The 17,466-nt window shown below is 38.9% G+C and overlaps 1 protein-coding gene across 4 annotated transcripts in view; it reads right to left on the reverse strand.

The window, feature by feature from the left end:
• atxn2 (ataxin 2) overlaps nucleotides 1-17,466 on the reverse strand; it is a 139,435-nt gene that overhangs the window by 48,155 nt on the left and 73,814 nt on the right. For all 4 annotated transcript variants that reach the window (XM_063034633.1, XM_063034630.1, XM_063034631.1 and 1 more), the window contains 3 exons: nucleotides 10,091-10,182; nucleotides 8,351-8,548; nucleotides 5,480-5,658 (listed from right to left, as the gene is read on the reverse strand). In XM_063034633.1, coding sequence (XP_062890703.1) covers nucleotides 5,480-5,658; nucleotides 8,351-8,548; nucleotides 10,091-10,182 — 469 coding nt within the window. The remainder of the gene's footprint in view (nucleotides 1-5,479; nucleotides 5,659-8,350; nucleotides 8,549-10,090; nucleotides 10,183-17,466) is intronic.

The following is a 17,466-nucleotide window of genomic DNA, read 5'->3' on the forward strand; positions in this document are numbered from 1 at the left end:
AAACCCAGTGGATGATGAATCATGATTTTTAGAAAGCCTTTGATAAAGTGCCACAAACTGCTAGTCTGTAAAATTAAATTGCATGATACTGGAAGCAACATATTGACATGAATTGACAGGCAACAGTACGAACAAGTGAATTTTTGGAGATGAAAAGTAAGGATAATTATTTGCACCTCAACAATTTAAAAAACAGAACAATATTTAGACCATAAGCAAAAGAAAATCTGCAGATGCTGAAAATCCAGGTGATACACACAAATGCAGTAGAAAGTCAGCAGGCCAGGCGGCATCTATGGAAAAGAGTACAGTCAATGTTTCGGGCTGAAACCTTTCTGCAGGACAATGAACAATATTTGGATATTCATTGATGACACTATAGTGGATGGGACTGTGAATTGCAAGGAGCGTGCACAAAGATTCCAAAATGACTTCAAATGAGCATGTTGGTAAAAGCATGCATAAATATGAAATTATCTACTTTGTTATCCCGATCTCAGTGGCTGGGAATATATTGGAGTCGATTGTTGAGGGTGAGGTCTCACGATAGATGGAGACATATGACACATAGGCCAACGTCAGCATGGTTTCCATAGGAAAAAATCGCGCCTGACAAATCTGTTGGAATTCTTTGAGGAAATAACAGGCATAATAGACAACGTAGAATCAGTCAATCTGTGTACTGGGATTTTCAGAAGGCCTTTAACAAGGTGCCACTCCTGAGGAAACATACCTTCCTAAGAGCCCATGGCATTTCTGGAAAGATGGATAGAGCACTGGCTGATTGGAAGGAGACAAAGAGTAGTAATAAAGGGAGCCCCATCTGGATGGCTCTCGGTGACTAGTGGTGTTCTGCAGGGGTTGGTGTTGGAACTACTTTTTTTTAAATGTTACATGTCAATGGTTTGGATGTTGAAATTGATGGCTCTATGACCAAGTCTGTGGATGATACAAAGATAGGTGGAGGGGGAGGTAGTGCTAAGGAAGCAGAGAGGCTGCAGAAAGATTTACGCAGATTAGAAGTATGGGCAAATAAGTGGCAAATGGAATACAGTGTCAGGAAATGTATGATCATAGACATTGGTAGAAGAAACAAAAGTGTAGACCATTTTCTAAACTGGGAAAAAATTCAAAAATCTGAAGTGCAAAGAGACTTGGGAACCCTCATGCAGGATTCCCTAAATGTTAACCAGCAGGTTGAGCTGTTGATGAGGAAGGCAAATGCAATGTTAGCATTCATTTCGAGAGACCTAGAATATTAAAGCAAGGATGCAATGTTGAGGTTTTGTAAGGCATTTGTCAAACCACACTTGGAGTATTGTGAGCAGTTTTGGGCCCCTTATCTAGGAAGGGATGAGCTGACATTAGAGGAGGTTTATGCGAATGATTCCAAGAATGAACAAGGTATTATATAAAGATTGTTTAATAGCTCTGAGCCTACACTTGCTGGAATTTAGAAGAATGAGGGTGGATTTCATTGAAAGGTCTAGATATCGAGTGGATGTGAAGAGGATATTTCCTATAGTGAAGGTTTCTAGGACCAGTTATAGCTTCCAGCCAATTATAGCTTCCAGTATAGAGGGACATCCATTTAGAATGGAGATGAGGGAGAATCTCTTTAGCCAGAGGATGGTAAATATATGGAGTTCAATGCCACAGGCAGGTGTACATGCCAGGTCACTGGGCGTATTTAAGGCGGTTGTTGATAGGCTCGATTAGTTAGGGCATGAAAAGCTATTGGAAGAAGACAGGAGAATGGGGTTGAGAGGGAAAATGGATCAGCCATGATGACATGGCAGTACAGACTCAAAGGACGAATGGCCTAATTCTGCACCCATCTCTCAGGGCCTGATGATAGGACCATTGAATGAGGAAGGATTAGTTTGACGAGAATTTTTTAAAATGCAAGGAAATTTAATTGTAAGTTCAGAAAATTCTGACAGGGCTAGCCAATGAATGCAGGAATGATATTTTCCCTAACTGAAGAGGCTGGAATAATAGATCATAGTCACAAGCCGCATGACAAGAGATTTGGGTCTAAGGCGAGGAAAAGCTTCTTAACTCAGACAGTGGTGAACCTGTGGAATTTACTGCTAGAGGTGACTGTAAAAGCCAAAGGATTGTTGAATATATTTAAGACAGATACATTTCTAAATGTGAAAGGTGTCAATGGAATATAGAGAAAGGGGAAGACAGATGTACATCTATAATCATACTGAACTGCTGAAAGCCTATTCTTGCTATGTTCTGCTTTCATATTTATATCCTTTTGGTCTGAATGGCAAATTAAATTCCCCAGTCATGAGTATTTTGAACTACTTTGACCAGCCATCCAGGAAAAGACAATGAATTATTATTGTTTGAGGGTCTGGACAGCTTGCTCCTACTCCTCACTCATATAGAACATCGATCAGTATGCATACTGTTAAAACAAATCCAATGGTGTTCATTTCAATTAAACCCTAACCTTAAAATTATACTCCCTCAATATATGCAGCATTTTAAAATACAGAAGCTAAGTTATCACAAACACTAAATGAGGGAGATAATAAATCCACTATCTTTTTTAAAATTTCTTTATAGTCAAATATTTAGAAATTTCAATATGTAACTGCTTGAAGAACTATTCTTGTTATCTACAATGTTAATGACATTTCCCAAGCAATTCCTGAGAAATTCAAGTCTAGTTATAACTAAATTTTATTAGAAAAAAAATGAACCTGCACTTGTGATTCAGTTATACAAAGTTACACTCAAGATTGCTCTCCTGCTGGGAAGTATCAATACTAATGGCTAGGAAGAACATGCTGCTAGCCACCAAAAGCATGGTACCATCTGGTCTATTAAGGTACACGCCATTTTGAAATCCAGCAACTCCATGCTGAGGAAGGACACTGGATGGAGAAGACAATCAACTCCAAGCTCCAAATCCCACTTCTGAGAAACACCATGCCCTCATACTGAAGAAGCTGTGCAGCCAAAATCAAGATTATTCAGATCTACCAAGCCTGTTAGGTAATAACTTCAATTCCAAGGCACTGGCGCAGATGGAATGCTTAATAACCCAGATATTTATTATGACATATTCACAGCATATTACAACAGAGGATCTTATGTCTGCATTTATAGTAAAACAGATTCCTGTGACTTATAACTTGAAGCAGATTTGAAGACAAGTTTTACAGAAGGGGAGGAAGGGGAGGGAAGAATCTATTTATAAAAGTATTAGTATCAGGGCAAGTAATATTGCATAGATCAGGGTAGCATGAATATTATTGGTTCCTTAAGGTTGTTATAGCCAGGGGTGATAATGGGGACAAACTCCCACTACCTATTAAATACTCCCAATGACGTCGCCTCAAATAGCCTCAGATAACCAAGTCCAGCTCCCAAGTCACGTGTGGCTTAGCTACTAAGCTCGACAGAACAGTTTCTACTGACAGAAGAAGGGGCAAGGGCAGATTACTGGCACCTTAAAACCAGTCACTTTGGGCAGATAGGGCCCATCAGCCCTGGTTGGGAGCTCATCCTGGAGAAGGAAAACTTTGATCTAAAACCTCCACTGCCTTGCTGCTATACCCCCTCATGAGGAAGGATATGGGAGTAAACCAGAGGGAAAAATCCGGAGCAAGAGTCCTTGAAGACAGTCCTACGTTAAGTTCAACGCTGACTGGCAACTCATGCGATGCCACTGATACCAAACTGTATTGGTCTCGGCTATTCCCTTGGGTTCATCAGAAGCGTGGAGAGGGGGAGCTTGCTCTCCATATCGTACTGCCCAGGCTTGCACATCTAGACAGCTGGGACATAACATCCATGGTTGACCCTGACTGACAGAGACCTCACTAATATTACAACAAAAACAATCAAATAAAAATTGGAGAGTTTTCAACTGCAAACGAGTAAATAAATTCAACATCTTTAAACAAAAACTGAACATCAAGTAGTACTTGGATACTTATAAATAGCTAGCTAAAAGCTTTGCATTCTACAATGCCAACACTTTCCACCTCACGGGGATGCTTGTCAATCTACTTACTGTATGTCAACCAATGAAAAGTATTATTCTGAGGCCATTAATGAAAAATAAGCCTTTTCTATTCAAATAAACCATTTTTAACCATGTACAATTGTCAAAAAAATTAAATGCCTATGATCTATCAATATGGATTTAATACCAAAATTTCACTAATACTACATTACACAAAATAAAAGAACAGAGGACAAAGGAGATGTCTTCCTTTTTTAAAGAAAGGGGCTTCCCTTCCTCCACCATCAACTCTGCTCTCAAACACATCTCTCTCATTTCACGTACATCTGCTCTCACCCCATCCTCCCGCCACTAGGGATAGGGTTCCTCTTGTCCTCACCTACCACCCCACCAGCCTCTGCGTCCAACATGTAATTCTCAGTAACTTGCGCCATCTCCAACAGGATCCCACCAAGCACATCTTTCCATCCCCCCCCACCCCGCTTTCCACAGGGATCACTCCCTATGCGACTCCCTTGTCCATTCGTTCCCCCCCACTCCTTCCCACCGTTCTCCCTCCTGGCACTTACCCTGGTAAGTGGAACAAGTGCTACACATGCCCTTACACTTCCTCCCTCACCACCATTCAGGGCCCCAGACAGTCCTTCCAGGTGACATGACACTTCACCTGTGAGTCTGCTGGTGTGATATACTGTGTCCAGTGCTCCCGGTGTGGCCTTCTATATATTAGTGAGACCCGACGCAGACTGGGAGACCGCTTCGCTGAACACCTACGCTCTGTCTGCTAGAGGAAGCAATATCTCCCAGTGGCCACACATTTTAATTCCACGTCCCATTCCCATTCCGATATGTCAATCCATGGCCTCCTCTACTGTCGAGAGGAAGCCACACTCAGGTTGGAGGAACAACACCTTATATTCCGTCTGGGTAGCCTCCAACCTGATGGCGTGAATATTGACTTCTCTAACTTCCATTAATGCCCCTCCTCCCCTTCTTACCTCATCCCTAATTTTTTTTCTCTCTCTCTTTCCCTCTCACAATTACTCCTTGCCTGTTCTCCATCTTCTTCTGGTGATCCCCTCCCCCTTTCTTTCTGCCAAGGCCTTCCGTTCAATGATACTCCCCCTTCTCCAGCCTTATCCCTTTTGCCAATCAACTTCCCAGTTCTTGGCTTCATCCCTCCCCCTCCTGTCTTCTCCTATCACTTTGGGTCTCCCCCTCCCCCTTTCAAATCTCTATCTCTTTTTTCTGTTAGTCCCGACGAAAGGTCTCAACCCAAAACATCGACCGTACTTCTTCCTATAGATACTGCCTGGCCTGCTGCGTTCCACCAGCATTTTGTGTGAGTTGGTTAAAAGAACACAGATAATTGTTAGAACCCACCAATGAACTTGCTGCCTGATTACTAACATTGTAGGTCTTATCGACCGCATTTGCAATGTTTATACATATTATTGTCGTCTTCTTATATAGAATATGAATACTTGCCTCCATTCACAACTCTTTGGTCTGTTCCAGAATTAGGGCTGTAATCTGATGTATGAGATCCAGCCCGAGAAGGTGGTGGACCTGAACCAGTCTGCCCGATTCTTGGTGAGTGCTGTCGTGTACTTCCCCATGACATTCCATCCCTATTCCTTTGCCCTGGTGGAATATATTTATTTTCTCTAGTAGAAGGAAGCGTGGTGGAGTAGGGCAGGGGAGAAGGGAAGGAGAAATAGAGTGCATTTTAACTTTGGATCAAATTAACAAATATAATAATATCATAAACAGGCAACACAAATTGAACCATTGTTCCTATAGGAATCAAATACCCTAATCTCCATTATGGAGATGTGAACCAGATCAATGGATGGCATGACTGGAAACATGTTCTAACCTGATGTTTACAAATTTACATTTTCAACAAGGATCACTAAAGAACAATCACAATCTTGGATGGCTACCCTACTCAAACCTATTGCTCAGAAACCAAATAAAATTTATTTAATTGCTGCACCATCAAACATTACAACAGTATTGCAAGATATTTCTTACATTTATAATGCTCAGAAAGGCAGCATCCATTATTAAGGATGTCCAGCACTCAGGGCATGCCCTTTTCTAACTGTTACCATCAGGAAGGAGGTAAAGAAGCCTGATTCAGGAACAGCTTCTTCCCCTCTGCCATCCGATTCCTAAATGGACATTGAAGCTTTGGATACTACCTCACTTTTTTTCATTATATACAGCATTTCTGTTTTTGCACTTTAAAAATGTATTCAATATATGCCATTGATTTACTTGTTTATTTATTATTGTTTTACTTTATTTGTTATTGTTTTTTTTTCTCTCTGCTGGATTATGTATTGCATTGAAATGCTGCTGCTAAATTGACTAATCTCACGTCACATGCTGGTGATGATAAATCTAACTCTGATTCTCACGTTAAATGGAACTGCTATTTTGTTTGTTAAAAACAACTGAATTTTGCAGAGAAAAATAAACCTTATAATGATTGTCAGTTTCTTGTATTAAAAGAAATCCCCATTAAAAAAAATTTTTGGATAGGTTTTCAATTAAATAAATTATAAGTACTAACCTAACAGTAGAAAATCATAGGAAGACCATTTATCCTTAATAGCACTGCCTGCTCTGAACTACCAATTCAAACCCCAATTCCCTGCTGATTCTCCATATCCTTGATAATTCTCTCTTCACATAAAGATTCAATTTTCTAAAACTATAAAAGCTTACAGTAACAGAAACATTAATGACATAATGACTATGCCAAAGCTAACAATCCAACACTAATGCAATACTCATAACCATTTATTATCCTTCCAAACAAAGTATTTATCCAATTTTCAACCATTCTGTGGCCAAAACATTTTGTAATCCAATCAAACTTTCTCTCCTCAATTAATTAGACATAGAACACTACAGCACAGAAGCAGGGCTTTCGGCCCAGCTAGTATGTGTCAAACCATTAACCTGTCTAGTCCCATTGACCTGCACCCAGACCATAGCCCTCCATATCCCTCCCATCCATTTACCAATCAAAAATTCTCTTAAACATTGAAATTGAACCTGCATCTACCACTTGCAGTGGCAGCTCATTCCATACTTAACACCCTCTGAGTGAAGATCCCCGCCCCCCCCCCATGTTCCCCTTAAACATTTCATCTTTTATCCTTAACCATGACCTCTGGTTGTAGTCTCACCCAACCTCAGTGGAAAGGGCCTGCTTGCAATTACCCTATCTGTACCCCTCAATTTATATACCTCAATCAAATTTCCCCTCAATCTCTTACGCTCCAGAGAATAAAGTCCTAACCTATTCAACCTTTCCCTATAACTCATGTCCTCAAGACCTAGCAATATCCTTGTAAATTTTCTGTGCACTCCTTCAATCTTAATTACATCTTTAGGTGACAATACTCCAAATTAGGCCTCACCAATGCCTTATACAATTTCAACATCATATCCTAGCTCCTGAACTGAATACAATGATTTATATGCCAAAAGCTTTCTTTACAACCCTATGACACCACTTTAAAGGAATGATGAATCCCTCTGCTCTACCCCACTCTTCAGTGCCCTACTAATGATCATGTCAGACCTACCCTGGTTGGTCCTACCAAAGTACAACACCTCACACTTGCCTGCATTAAATTCCATCTGCCATCTTTCAGCCCATTTCACCAGCTGGTCCAGATCCTGCCGCAAGCTTTGATAGTCTTCCTTGCTGTCCACTACACCCACAATCCTGATGTCTTCTGCAAACCTGCTGATCCATTTTACCACATTATCATCCAGATCACTGATCACCAGTCACAGGCCCCCAGTCAGACAGGCAACAATCTACTACCATTCTCAATCTTCTTCCTTGAAGCCAATGTTTAATCCAATTTTACTAGCTAATCTTGAATGTCAAGTGACTGAGCCTTCTTGACCAACATCCCATGCGGGACTTTGTCAAAGATCCTGTTAAAGTCCATGTAGACAACATCCACTGCCTTGCCTTCATCAACTTTCCTGTGTCCAGTAATTTATTTTCCCTACTCGAGGAAAAAAGTCTTTCCATATATGTTGTGTCAAAAGGCTTAACTATAAAACATCAAATTTTCAATGAGATGATAAAGCAATGCGTTGCCTATGATCTCAAGCGGAGGTTAAACCTGTTATAGCACTGCCCTAAAAAGCAGAATAGAAGTGATTCCTAGCCATTTATAGCATTTCCCCTCAATCAACACAAAACAATCTGTGCGGCCATGCATGCATGCTGATGCGCGCGCGCACACACAATTGGTATTGATTCCAATTTTTTGCAACTGAGGTTGTACAATACAGATATTCTGGTTTTGAACTTGACAATACCTAGAGTTGGCACCATGGCTCTCGCGTTCATTGGAAGATCTTTGGACAGCTGTATATTTCTCCTCTTCTGTCCTTTCATCATTTTCTAATGCAGCTCTTGCCTTATACTGGGCACTTGATTCAATTTCTTCAGCAAGTTGAGCTGCTCTAGCTTCCCGCCGTAAAAATTCTTCAGAATTATCCCTTTCCAATGGTACCCTGTAAGAAACAACAGGAGAAATGTTAGATGAAAGTACATTCCTCAGAGCATAAGTGTTAAGGAATGTTGAAAAAAATCTGTAAACAAAACAAACAATAGGAGCAGAATCAGGGTACCTGGCCCTTCAAGCCTGCCCTGCCATCAAATATGACATTAGCCGGTTTAAAGCAGACTTCAACTTCTCACTTGCACCAATTCCCTGCAGCCCTCAGTCCCCTTAACTTTCAAATAAAATTATGTATCTCCACTTCTAAAGAGATAGAATCACCCAGAGAGCACCACCCAGGCCACGCTCTCTTCTCACTGCTGCCATCAGGAAGGAGGAACAGGAACCTCAGGATTCATACCACCAGGTTCAGGAACAGTTATTGCCCCTCAACCGTCAGGCTCTTGAACCAGAGAGGATAACTTTACTCAATTTCACTTGCCCCTTCACTGAACCTGTGGACTAACTTTTAAGGACTCTTCATCTCATATTCTCAATATATTTTTTTCAATTTTTTTCTTTCTTCTTGTATTTGCATAGTTTGTTGTCCACTCTTTTGGTGTGGTCTTTCACTGATTCTACTGTGATTGTTGGATTTATTGAGTATGCCCACAAGAAAATGAATCTCAGGGTTGTATATCGTGACATATATGTACTTTGAATGTTTGAGCTAACCTTTACGACTCTCTGGAGCAAAGAATTCCAGAGATTCACTTCTTCTTGCAAGAAGAAATTTCTATGATCTGTTTTAAAATGACTGACCCCTTAACACCTTGAAACCTTGTCTCTCATTTGAGTGTCTCCCACTATTAAAAACATTTCAGCAATCTCTCCTGTCATATTCATTTAGTCCAAACTAAGGAACACAGATCTAAACCATTCAGCTTCCCTTGATAGGTCAATTCTGTCATCCTATGGATTCACCACGCTAATTTCCTTTGGAATGCCTCCAATGCTGCTGTATTCTTTTGTGAACAAAGGGACTAAAACTGTGCCCAATATATCAAATGTGGTCTCACAACATTCGGTACAATTGTTACAGAAAGAACCCCCATTTCTAAGTTCAGTGCCTTTGGAATAAAGGCCAAATGCCAGTAACTCTCTTGCAGCTTGAATCACCCTGTATTTCATACAATCTATTTCCATTTAGATGATAACCTGCTACAGGACTATTTTCAATTTATTACAAAATTTTATTTGGCAATGAGACAAAGTAAGTTTGTACTTTAAAACACAGCAGTCTAACATGGCAAAAAATCCAAAGGAAGTAACTTCCATCACTTTAAGTTGCAATAAAGCTTTGAGCATCCCTGTACAAAGGCACTACCTTTGGTATAAATAAAAAAAGGCTAAGCAATAAAGAAACAAAGGAACAAATGTACTATTTTGGTTCAACTCTTAGAAGATAACACAGGCATTATTAAAAAATATAAATTTACTGCCAATTTTCCAAAAACATTTGAAAACAATTTGATAACAATTAATATGAATAGAAGGCCTTACAAACATTACAGCTTAGACAAAAATTTAGGTTTATTAAAATTTGTGTACTCACGTATATGAAGACAAACTGCTGTCATAGGTTGATCTTACTCCATAGGTTTCCTCGTTAAATCTAAACATGTCATTAGGATCCCAACCATTAGACTGAGAACAAAAAAAAAGACATTTCTGTTAAAAAATCCTATTTTTAAATCTACCAACAGACTTAAATTTTCAATTACAACTGACAAAGGCATTTCTTAAAATAATTATTAACTAAATGCTAATCAATTTATTTGCTTTCATGATAACTACTGAAACTCAATCTGATCACCATAAAACAATAAGTTTGCCACTCTGTTAATCCCATTGAATAGAATAGCTACAAAAGAAAATGTAGCACTAAGGTGACTGAATGTTAAATTATGCTCAATTACTAATGTCAATACTTATGGTATCTTCATATTATAGAGGAACAGGTCACTCAGTCCATTAGGTCTACATCTGCTCTCAGCTGTCGTAGGAAATCACCATCCATCATCAAAGATCCTCACCACTTTTTTCGTGCTACTGCCATCAGATAGAAGGTACAAGAGTCTCAGGACTCTCAGCACCAGGTTCAAGAACAGTTACTACCCTTTAACCATCAGGCTCTTGAACAAAAGAGGATAACTACACTCATCTACTAAGATGGTCCCACAACCAGTGATCTTACTTGGTGGACTCTATCTTGTTACTTCACGCTCTCGTTATTTATTGCTATTTATTTATATTTGCATTTGCACAGTTTGTTGTCTTCTATGCACTTGCTCTTTCATTGATCCTGTTTACAGTTACTATTCTTTATATTTGTTGAGTGTGCCCGCAGGAAAAAGAATCTCAGGGTTCTATGTACATACTCTAATAATAAATCTGGTCAGTTCCATTTTTCCACTAATTTCCCTAGAGTCCATTTTCTGTTGCATGCCCTTCAATTAATTCCCCCAGATTTTCATGCCACCAACATTTACTAAGATCTAGGACAATTTACAGCAGTAATTTAGCTACCAATACTTCATTAGGACATGGAAGAAAGCTACAGTATTCAGCAAAACACATGCAGTCACAGGGAAAATGTGCATACACAGTACTCAAGATCAACATCAAATCAGGTCATCGGCACATTTTCTGCTGCATCAATGTACCATTGCAATGTTGTGGATGTCATAGCGAAATTGTCAGCTTTATGCTATGAAATGGACAACTTCTAGAGTATAAACACTTGCAACAAATTGTGTAAATTAGTGAACCTTAAAAGGTGCAAGCCTTTTCATGTCTTCTCCAAAAAATTAGTAAAATAACCAATGAGCTATTTAGATAAAATACTCTTCAAATGTCATGCTTTGTTGAGATGTGCAAGTTATTAAATGTCAAGACTAAATCATAGTCACAGCCCAGCCACAAAAACAGATTATTTTATATGAACTGCGGAACATAGAACAGAACAGGATGGGAACAGACCATGTCAAATTAAACACCTAATTAATCCCTTCTGTTTAGGCAATGGCCATATCCCTCCATTCTCTGCATATTTATGTGCCTATCTAAGAGGCTTTCTAAAGCTTTGATTATATTTGTTTCTACTATCAGTCCTGGCAGCTCATTCCAGGCAACCAACACCGAGTGGGGGAAGAAACTTACCTCTCATCTCCTGAAATGCATGAGTTTTAGTAAACACTGTGACTCTGGGGGGAAAGTACTATCTGTGCTTCTCACTATCTTACAAACTTCTAACAGGTCTCTCTTCAGCCTCTGCCACTCCAGAGAAAACATCCCAAGTTTGTCCAACCTCTCCTTATAGTACATGCCCTCTAATCCCGGTAGCATCCTGGTAAACCTATTCTGAACCCTCCCCAGAAGTGGCCTGACAAAATTTTTATAAAATTGCAACATTCACTCAATAGCTACTTGATTAGGTATGCCTGCTCATTAATCCAAATATTTAATCAGCCTATCATGTGGCAGCAACTCATACAGGCATGGCCAAGGGGTTCATTTGTTCTGACCAAACATCAGAATGGGAAAGAAATGTGACTTAAGTGGCAATGACTGTGGAAAGACTGTTGGCGCCGGTTGGGGTGGTTTGAGTATCTCAGAAACTGCTGATCTCCTGATCACAACAGTCTCTAGAGTTTACAGCGAATAGTGTAAAAAACAAAGAACATCCAGTGAGCAGCAGTTCAGTAGGTGAAGATACTTATTAATGAGAGAACTCAGAGGAGAATGGCCAGACTGGTTCAAGCTGACAGGAATGCGACAGTATGCATAACAACAGTGGTGTGAAAAGGAGGATGTCTGACCACACAACAATGTTGAACCTTGAAGTGAATGGGCCTCAGCAGCCCAGGACCACGGACATATGCTCAGGAGGTATCTAGTACCCAGCGGCTGAGTATATAAAATCCTGATTAGACCACACTTGGAATATTGTATTAAGTTCTGGTCACCTCATTATAGGAAGGATGTAGATGCTTTAGAGAAGGTGCAAAGATTTACCAGAGTTCTGCCTATACGATAGGGATTGTCTTATGGGGATAGGTTGAGCGAGCTAGGGCTTTTCCCTTTGGAATGAAGAAGGATGAAAGACAACTTGATAGAGGTGTACAAGATAAGAGGCACAGATTGAGTGGATAGCCAGAGACTTTTTCCTAGGGCTCAACCTATTGAATCTTAATATATAGTTTTTATTGAGTTTTCAAGTGATACATGAGAAAAAAAAATCTACCCTCCCCCCTCCCCTTAACCCTCCCCCCCGATATATACTCCTACCTAAAAAGAAAAGAAAAAAAGAAAAAAAAAGGAACCGCCTGAATATTGGAAGGTTTGCACATGCTCCACGGGATAAAAATAAATTTAATATATATTTGTTACTTTCCCCCAAGGAACCAAGATCTTCATCATCGGAGCTATAAATAAGGGCTCCAAATATTCAAAAATGTTACATATTTATCTCTTAAAATCTAAAACATTACTTAGCTTCTCAACTCTCACAGTACCCTAGGGAATCTCTTTGAACTTCACCATGTTGCTATGTGTTTCCCTCCCAATCATCCAGGCAAAAAGAAAAAAAAGATAAGATAAGATACAAAAAAAAACACAAAATACCCCCCCACTAATGTTGTGAATGAAAAGATACACAACACTACCCCCCTCCATTGTGCTGGTCGTGGCTATTGCCACGCTTGCACACATGAATAACGTAGCGATTGGACAGCGTTTCTTCCAGCTTCCCCCCCTAACAAAAAATTATATATAATATAGAAAAAAATTAATGTTATTATTCCCAGCTAACATTCCTCAAATTTTAACCTTTCTTCCCCTCCCTCATATAATTAATAATATATTTATATATTCATCCGCCTAAAAATTCAACAGGCCTAATCCTTGATCCAGTCTTCATCTTCAATCCATCTCGCTCCCCTAAGTTTGTTCTTGTATCTGGTGATATTCCAAGAATCTCGCACAAACTCCTCCGCTTTCCGGTAATCGTCAAAAAATCTTTTTTTTTCCACCAGGCAAGAAAATCTTCAAGGTTGCAGGATAACGCAATATAAATTGATAACCATGATCCCATAGGGCTTTTTTCACTGGATTAAACTTCTTCCTTCTTTTCAAAAGTTCATAACTTATGTCAGGGTAGAAAAAAATTTTCTTCCCTTCTATCATCAGTGGCCCTTTTCTCTTCTTGGCAGCTTGGGCGGCAGCCTGTAGAATCCTTTCTTTGTCTTGAAATCTTAAGAATTTTATTAAAATTGATCGTGGATATTGGTCATCTTGTGGTTTTGGTCTTAGAGCTCTATGTACCCGCTCAATTTCAATTGTTCGGTCTTCCTCCTTCATTTGCAAGGTTTTCCGGATCCATCTTTGAAAAAATTCTATTGGATTATCTCCCTCTATACCTTCTTTAAGACCAACAATTTTAATATTATTACGTCTACTAAAATTTTCCAACACGTCCACTTTCTCCAAGAGTCGATTTCTTTCCGTGTTCCAGACGAGCACATTATTTTCTGTTTTTTCCACTCTATCGTTAATATGCTCGATTGTTCTTTCCATCTTCTGAAGTTGCTTATCCACTTTATCCTGTCTTTTCATAGCTTTATCATAGCACATCTTCACGTCTCTAAGCTCTGTTCTTAATTTAGCCGTTAACTGCAATAAAGCCTCTCTTATGTCTCCATCGTCTCCTTTACTTCCAGTCTCTTCCAGTTCTTCCTCCTCTTCTTCATCTGTATTCTCTGCGATATCCAATTCTGACTCTGAGTCACTTTCAGTTGCAGTGGCCGGCCGTTCTTGTAGTTTAAATTGTGTCAATTTGCGCATGCGCAATTCCGGCATCTTCTTCCGAGAGACTGCTACCGCCGCCATTGCTCCCCGTTCTTCTACGCCAGAGATAAAATGCGTCTCCTCTGAAGGAGATCCAACCTGAATCCAAGGCTCCATCGCTGCAGTAGGCCCTTTTTTCTTCCCATCTCGTGGCGACTTCACAACAACAGACTTCTTCTGTTGCGGTTTACGAGGCATATTGTAGAGTAGTCTTACGAAGTTTATAAGTAGTTTTCGGAAAGTATTTATTAACTTTACTTTGTTTAAACGGTACTTTGCTGATTTTTTACGGGAGAGCTGGACTTACACATCTCAATCCTACGTCATCGCGTGACGCGCCCCCCCCCCCCAACCTATTGAATCTTGAACTGGATGGAATACAGCAGTGGCCATTTAATTAGGAGACACTAAGTGTAACTTTCTCATTCTTGAACTCAATGCCGTGACTAATAAAGTATGCCATACATCTTATTTACTACCCCATTAACCTGCATAGTCACTTTCAGGGAGTTATGGACTTGGACCACCCCCCCCCCGATCTCTCTATCTCTCTGCACATCTCGCTGTTTCTCCATCCATATCTGCAATTGACATATTTCCTGTGATCATCTGCAAACTTACCAACCCATCCATGGAGGTTTCATCCAAGTTTTATTTATATATATATATATAATATCATAATATAGTCATATACTCCAGATCACAAACAGTGCAGATCCCTACAGAATACCACCAGTAACTAGTAATGTCTCAAACTAAAACAGATTTTGCAAAATATTTTCATGACATTTTAACTTCAACATTAATCTGATGTGCATACCTTCAGTATTCTGGAAAAGTATCAGATAATTCAGAGCAGTTTACTGCATAGAGCTCTTCTTCATACAGTCCTACTCTTCCATTTGGACTCAATCCCCTGGAGACCTCCTGACCCTAAACTACAATCTTTCCTGCTACCCTTCCTACCAATGATCCCAGTCTAACTCCTAATTTAACATGGCACTCATCCTGACAACTTCACAGTATCCATCTTCCCATTCCCAGAAGACCAAAACTGACTACCAAACCCTCTCTTTCCCCACATCTCCCAGTACTTAACTAAACTTTCCTTCATGTCCCCTGCAATAGTGAATATATAAAATAAATGTATCAGAGCCTTTCAACAGCACTCCTGTGAAGTACGAAACCCAATTCAAAACATTGGCTGATACTCTACATCATAACCTTTTAGCACTTTTTCCCCAAGTGTCAATGAGTTTTGAGTTTCTAGGCCTCTCTTTCCTACTGCAAAAAGCCAAAAGTTGCTTTCTCTAAATATGGAGAGTAACATTGCGGTAGAAGAAATTGTCCAATTCAATACTGAGTTGAGAATGGCTAAGCTGTTTCTATACCTTAGTAACTTAACAGTCCTGCCAAAGGGTCTTGGCCCAAAACGTCGACTGTACTCTTTTCCTTAGATGCTGCCTGGCCTGTTGAGTTCCTCCAGCATTTTGTGTGTGTTGCTCGGATTTCGAGCATCTGCAGATTTTCTCTTATTTGTGATTGGATAACTTAACAGTTATGAAGTTTCTGGGATTCTTGCTAAAAGCTGCAAACATAAACCCACACTAAAGAGAATCCCAGTCAAATTTATTGCCAGCTGCTGAAAGATATAGAAAATATCTGAAAACTGAAGAAAAAATAGCTGTATCTCAGGAATTAACAGCAGAAGTTGTATAAATTTGAAATATTAAGAATAAAAACATCAGTGAAATGGAAAAAAGTAACAAAAAAGAAAAAAAAAATATGTTGATAAATTAGGCTATTAAATTAACTATTAATAAATTGAACTTTATTATGAAAAGCAAGTCATCCTCAGTCCTGAGGGACCTCCTAGATAGAAATTGCACTTTCTAATCAGCATTGAAGACGAGGCTAACTACAGATATATAAACATGGTGTGGGAGTGGTGGAGGGTATGTATTGATCTAAAATGACAGTTGATCAATTTTCTGTTTTTAAATGATCCAGTGATATTTAAATGCTAATGATGCAGGGGCAAAAAAAGGTGGAAAGTTTATAGCGCACCATGACACACTGATTTGCCCAAGAAATAAGATTTATGTATTGTTACTAATAGGAATAGATCAGAATGTTTTGAATTGAATGGCTAAATTATTCTCAGGTTTTGACTTTTAAAAGGTTGGTCTAAAAGTGTTACTGAAAAGAGATGTAGTAAACTTATTCAAGTAGAAACTATTTATAAAGAACCAGAATTCAGGTATTAATAAACATCATTTAGATTTGTTACCGGGCCACAGTGATCATCATAAAATAGTTCAATCCTTCTGATTAAGAGCTATGTAATTTTTTTTTATTGCATCAAGATTTATACTTGTACATTGAAACAATAATTTCAGCTCTCAATTTTGTGGGTTACAAAATAAAATATTAATTAAATCCAGGTAGAAGCAAAAGTAGATAACCAGGTTGCTCAATATCCAATGAGATTATGGAGTCACACCAACAAGATATGCTTTACTTAAGCAATCAACATTCTGGGTTTATATACAATTTACATGATAGATGTCAGACTATCATGTAAGTTGTATATAAGGAAAATTAAACTTTCATCACCAACATGTATTTCATTGAATTACTTAGTAAACGAAGACTACATACCTCAATAGCCTTCATAAAATTATTTATTATAATTAAATTATTTTGGTTCCAACTTCAAAGGAACAGTTATTTAATTCTTTCACAATTTATTAAAAAAACAAACATTTTACCAGATGCAAGTTGGCTTTGCAATCAAACAACATTTGATTCATATTTTCTCTGGATGGTAATACAAAACCATCTTTTGCTTCAAAATACCCTTTTCATATGCAATATTCTGCATCATGCTGCATGTCATATCATATGTGACTGTGAAGGAGATACAGGCAAGATTGCAAGCTCACCTCATTCCCATAAAAGCTTAACAATCACAGTGGAGAACTATGCAAGTAAACTAAATGCTGCAATTGTATAATTTTATTGCTTTTGAGGAAATGTACAGTGTAATGTTACGTACCTAATGGCATACTTTAACTTATATTT

The sequence above is a fragment of the Mobula hypostoma genome, chromosome 27 (genome assembly GCF_963921235.1).
Source record: "Mobula hypostoma chromosome 27, sMobHyp1.1, whole genome shotgun sequence".
NCBI lineage: Eukaryota > Metazoa > Chordata > Chondrichthyes > Myliobatiformes > Myliobatidae > Mobula > Mobula hypostoma.